Here is a 5,380-nt window from a genome sequence, read left to right as displayed (position 1 = left end):
GGAACACAATAAGTTAAAACTTAGTTTAGGGTGAATATGAATATAAGTCAAAGTTATTTTGATAAAATAATTAAATATAATAAACAATAATAAATAAATATTAATGTCTCGATAAACGCGATGCTTTGTTGATTAAAATTTCCTGAACATCAAACGGGTTGGGTAATTTAAAATGGAAAAACGAGTTATTACAGACAGGGACTTCAATTTATAAGTAAAAAATAACAATTTTCAAGTTACCAAAAGAAGAAAAAGTTTTTAAAAAAATATTAAAAATTGGGGACTCACATATGGTGAGTGCCTTGGCGTTATTCACTTATTCTAATTTCGTTTTTTACACCACATAAGAATTTATATATTTTATTCGGATCGGACAAAATTAACATATACTTGACTTATGAACTGGTTCTAAGTAGATTACAAAAATATAAATCTTAAGTTGACCATAACTGCATGTCATCAATAAAATAACCTTGAGAAGAAGCCTGGAACATGAGACCATCGGCTAAGCCCAAAGATGCGAACATGTTGTCACTTGATGACATGAAGCAACCGTCGTCTGGTAAAAATGGTTCAATCCATAAATTTCCAGATGTGTCCGAAAGTTGTGGTGTAACATCACTAGGATCAACTGCATAGTCCGAAACACTCAATGAACATGGTGATGATTCACTTATTGAAGAAGACGGTGTCACATCTGATGATAACACTGCCAATAATATTTCAACTTCTTCCTGCTGAGTTTCTAAGTTTGGATTCTCTAGTGGAAATAGTTTAGGGTTAACATCATTGGGTTGATCAAGCCTTCCGGAATATTGGTCATTCTTTACCACCCGAGTCGGATCTTTCCTAACCCGATGTTTTAAATGTGTGTGCCAGTGATTCTTTATTTCGTTATCGCTTCTTCCCGGCAATAGTGCAGCCATCTTTGACCATCTATGAACATAACAATAGAAATTAATTTAGAAACCAGATCCTATATCTTTATATAGAAGGGTCATCTATGCATACATCATCTGACATCTAATCCTATACTATTTCATATGGGCCGTCTAGATAAACATGGAAAGGCATTTTGATCAGAAGTTTTAAAAGTTTAATTGTCTATGGTTAGAACGATTGTGAGAACATCGCTAAATGGCCATTCCAACCAATATTTACAACGTTTGTCCCCAGACAGGGGCGGACCCACATAGGTCCGATCGGGGTCCCGGGACACCGATGTTTTTTAAAAATTACTTAGAGACGGTATATTAAATTTTGTAAGGACCCCATAAAAATTAATACTTGGAACCCATACTATTAACATTGAACTGGTACAGTGGAAAGTCCCTTGTTTTACTTGTGAGAGGTTGTAGGTTCAAGCCGCATCATACTCCTCTTTTGTTGTTTTTTTAATATCCTAGTCTTAGTTATTTAGTTAGGGTATTTGTGCTTTTTGTTAGTTTCTCTCGTATGGTCATTATCACCATGCAACATATATAATGTTAACATGGATTTTGCATATTCTTTTATTATTTACCTTGTGTATGTATATTATAATTAATCATTTATTTGTGTTAGAGTTATTTTTTCATGTTTTGGTCAATTATGTAAGACCATATATATAGATTACGTTCATGTTTTTCGGGTATGAATTAAAAGTGTATGTTTCATCTAGTTTGTAATTTAGATTCTTTCTACTTACTCGTTTCCAATGACACCATAGTTCCGTGTTTTATTATGTTCCTCGCCTCGACCCGACCCGAATAACGACCGACCCGAAAAATTTTGTAAACCGAAAAAATTGGGACCCCATTGACAAAAAATCCTGGGTCCGCCACTGTCCTCAGATGTCAGAACGGCCGTCCGAATATCGTTCAAACGCCATTTTGATCAACAGTTTTCAAAGAATGACTTTATTTTACTCAAAACGGTTGTCACTCAACGGCATGAAATCAGATGGGGTGATGTACATGATCCTTAAATAGATATTTTGTACTTTGGAGTACTTACTTATTGCCATGCCTGTTATGAACACCAATAATTACATCTTCTTCTTCTTTTGTAAAGTTCCCATGTTTGACATTCGGGCGCAAATAATTCATCCACCGTAGCCTACAACTTTTTCCGCATCTAGACAAACCTAAATAAGAGAAATTAACCAAACGATAACATGTAAGCAATATGTAAATCAGGTTGAAATTGCTACATACATAATAACTAGGGTAGTATCATATATTATATATATATATATATATACCAGCAAACTTGGGAAGTTCTCGCCAGTTAGGGTGACCGTATCTCTGAATATAGGCTCTTAACTTACTGTCTTCATCTTCACTCCATGCACCTTTCTTGATTCCATTTTTGTCAAAACATGGTGCCCTCACCATCTTCGATTATGTAAATCTAGCTTGTTCTGTGGCCAAAGAAGACCTTTTTAGTTTCTGGATCTAAAAGTAACCTTATATATATATACAAACCAAAACGTGTTCTGAAAAGATATTAATATAAAGAGAGGACCATAAGAAATAGTTTACCTTTTGTCTTGACTTAAATAATTGGTCAAGGAATCACCCAAAGTATGCTCCTTGCTGATCTTTAATAAAACATAATTTATAGTTGAATCCCAGATATATATATACATATATATATAATATATGTACATATATTATATGTGTGTTATTGTTTGTTTGTATTTAGTCTTCACTCAGAACTCAGAAGTAAGAGTCTAGTATGCGTTGTCACACTAGGTGAAAGTCATAACCTTGGCAACCCACGTATTACCATCCCTATAGGTAGACTTTTTTTCAATTCAAATATTCAATGCTTTGGAACATAAAATATTACTTTATGGTTTCAAAGTACAAGACCTATGTAGTTAGCATACAAATATCACAACATATATTTTATGTGTTAAAATGGGCTCTTGACCTAAACCTTGACATCTTAGAGTTTATAATTGACAGAAATATGATTCCAATATGTTTTTTTTAATTTGAATCACCACCTTACACATTAAAGTTCTTGCGTTTTAGTGGATTTTAATCATATTGAAACCAAATTAATTGTGCTTTGAACGCTCATAATCACCATTGTAGTGTTCTTAATTTTTTGATGGTGTTTGGTACTTTGGTTCATCTGCTTCCCATTATTCCTTGAATATTTAAGATTGTTTTCTGATCTCTATAGTCCAAAGAGTATAATTATAAAAGTTTAAAATTGGGCATTAAAAATTTATCGTGGTACTTCTTTTTTTAACTTGTGTGACTTCAATGTTCTTGGGTAACTTATCTACTATTGATTGTGACCTTTTCTCTCATTTTTGTTGAATCCAATTTTCCAATAGCCTAGGTTATATCAATCATGCCATTCTTGATCGAATTCCTTTTAGATCGAAGTACCCAGTTGTTATCCTTCTCTGATTTATGTCCCCTAACCGAATGATTTTCTTGTTTAATTTTCCTTCATCTGGTTATACGCCACATGATGTTGTTCGTCTGAATGTTCAATTTATGTTTAACTTGATCTCACTGGTTGCAAACTAATCATTTCATTTTCAACAGGTTTAACTAACTTAGAACCGAACACTCCATCAAAGAACGAAATACTAAAAAGCTCAGTCAATTGTTTAAAAGTGAAGAATTCGACAATTTGAAAAATTCTTCAAAAACAATTTTCGCAACGAATTGCCTATGTTATTATCATGCTGAAATTACTATGCAATGAACTTTGATTTTTTGTCGTCTCTGTAACCAGTTTCAACTCTATCAATGAAATTATTATGCAATTTTTTATTACAAATTCGATTTGCCATATTGATGTAATATCTATGTTTCTACATATTAGAACCCAATTTGCCATAGCAACCAAACATTTGTTGATTTCTTGGTGATAATAGGCACCAAAAAAAACATGCACCCCGTGATCAAACTGAAACCCGACAAAAGACTAATCGCCTTTACCCATTGATATTCTCCCTTTAATCGATTGAACAAATCCACTCGGTTTGTTTTTCTCCCTTGATCAATTGCTCTTGATGTAACCCTTTGATACCAAATGTTGGAACGAAGATGCAAAATTTGGTTGAGCAACAACATAGAATTAGCATATCATCGCTATTGCATATATCACTTTTTTCAACTTGTACGTACATCAGCCTTACGTATACATTATGAACCGCAGCTTCTCAAGTCTCAACTATCACAATGTTTGACAAATTGACCTAATGACAGGTTAGTCCATGTCTAATATATAATATACAACTTTGATTCTTGATCATAACATATGGTTAATAATTATGACACTTAGACGCTAATATTAGGGGTGAGCAGAAAACCGAATTAACCGAATTGAAATCGAATAACCGAAAAAATTGAACCGAAATAAACTGAATGAAGCGTTAACCGACGGTTAATTTTTTATTTTTTCGAAAAACCGATTTTTGGGTTTTGGTTAGGTTATACATTTTTAAAAAATTGAAAAAAACCGAACCGAACCGATTAAATGAACCTATGTTTTCTACGTGTTTTTTTAAGATGATATGACCGAAAACAAAACACCAAAAGAATCTATCAATGACGGTGATGAAGATTAGAAAGATGATGAAGATTAGGTCTAAACATTGAAGATGAATAAGATAATTAATGAAGATTCGGGCCAAACTTTTAGTGTTTTTTTGTTAAGAACTTTGTTAAATTTTAAACTATACAACTCAAACAACTTTTTATTTGTTTGATTCCATGTAACACTAGGGGTGAGCATAAAACCGAATTAACCGAACCGAAACCGAATAACCGATAAAGCCGAACCGAAAAATACCGAACCGAAGCATTAACTGACGGTTAAATTTTTAGTTTTTCAAAATACCGATTTTTGGGTTTAGGTTAGGTTATCCATTTTAAAAAAACCGAAAAACCGAACCGAACCAAAACACCAAAAGAATCTATCATTGATGGTGATGAAGATGATCAAGATTGGGTCTAAACTTTAAAGATGAATAAGACAATGAATGAAGATTCGGGAAACCTTTAGTTTTTTTTATTAAGAATGTTTTTGAATTTTAAACTCTACTACCCAAACAACTTTGTATTTGTTTGGTTCCACATAACACATGCCTATTTTTGTATTTTGAATTCAATATGTATGAGGTACTCTATTTTTTTGAATTATATTTTTTTGTAATGTCTACTCATAATAAAAAAACGAAAATAACCTCAACCGAAAATAACTGAATACCGAATAATCGAATAATTGAATAACCGAAAACCGATTGGTTGGTATTCTAAAATAACCGATAGCTTAGGTTTAGGTTTGGGTTTCACCCAATAACCGAACTGAACCGCACCGTGCTCACCCCTATAACACGTGCCTATTTTTGTATTTTGAATTCAATATA

At 32.8% G+C, this 5,380-nt stretch overlaps 1 protein-coding gene across 1 annotated transcript; it reads right to left on the bottom strand.

Moving 5' to 3' along the window:
* Positions 1 to 311: 311 nt before the first annotated feature.
* On the bottom strand, positions 312 to 2,608 carry LOC143598126 (transcription factor MYB106-like). The gene is made up of 3 exons (XM_077076423.1): positions 2,243 to 2,608; positions 1,996 to 2,125; positions 312 to 936 (listed from the first exon to the last, which is right to left on the bottom strand). Exons 1-3 carry the CDS (start codon positions 2,373 to 2,375, stop codon positions 435 to 437), a joined length of 765 nt encoding a protein of 254 aa, XP_076932538.1. The 5' UTR covers positions 2,376 to 2,608; the 3' UTR covers positions 312 to 434.
* Positions 2,609 to 5,380: the final 2,772 nt, after the last annotated feature.

The sequence above is a fragment of the Bidens hawaiensis genome, unplaced genomic scaffold (genome assembly GCF_021521415.1).
Source record: "Bidens hawaiensis isolate Kalapana, Puna unplaced genomic scaffold, B.hawaiensis_p1.1 tig00049662_1, whole genome shotgun sequence".
Classification (NCBI taxonomy): Eukaryota; Viridiplantae; Streptophyta; class Magnoliopsida; order Asterales; family Asteraceae; genus Bidens; species Bidens hawaiensis.
The sequence above is the reverse complement of the archived record's forward strand: the minus strand, read 5'-3'. Positions and strand labels throughout refer to the sequence as shown.

Coding starts and splice junctions, on each gene's coding strand:
- LOC143598126 (XM_077076423.1), bottom strand. CDS start 2,375: ATGGTGAGGGCACCATGTTTTGACAAAAATGGAATCAAGAAAGGTGCA. Junction 2,126..2,242: donor AGAACTTCCCAAGTTTGCTG/GTATATATATAT, acceptor TCTCTTATTTAG/GTTTGTCTAGATGCGGAAAA. Junction 937..1,995: donor CATAACAGGCATGGCAATAA/GTAAGTACTCCA, acceptor TTATGTTCATAG/ATGGTCAAAGATGGCTGCAC.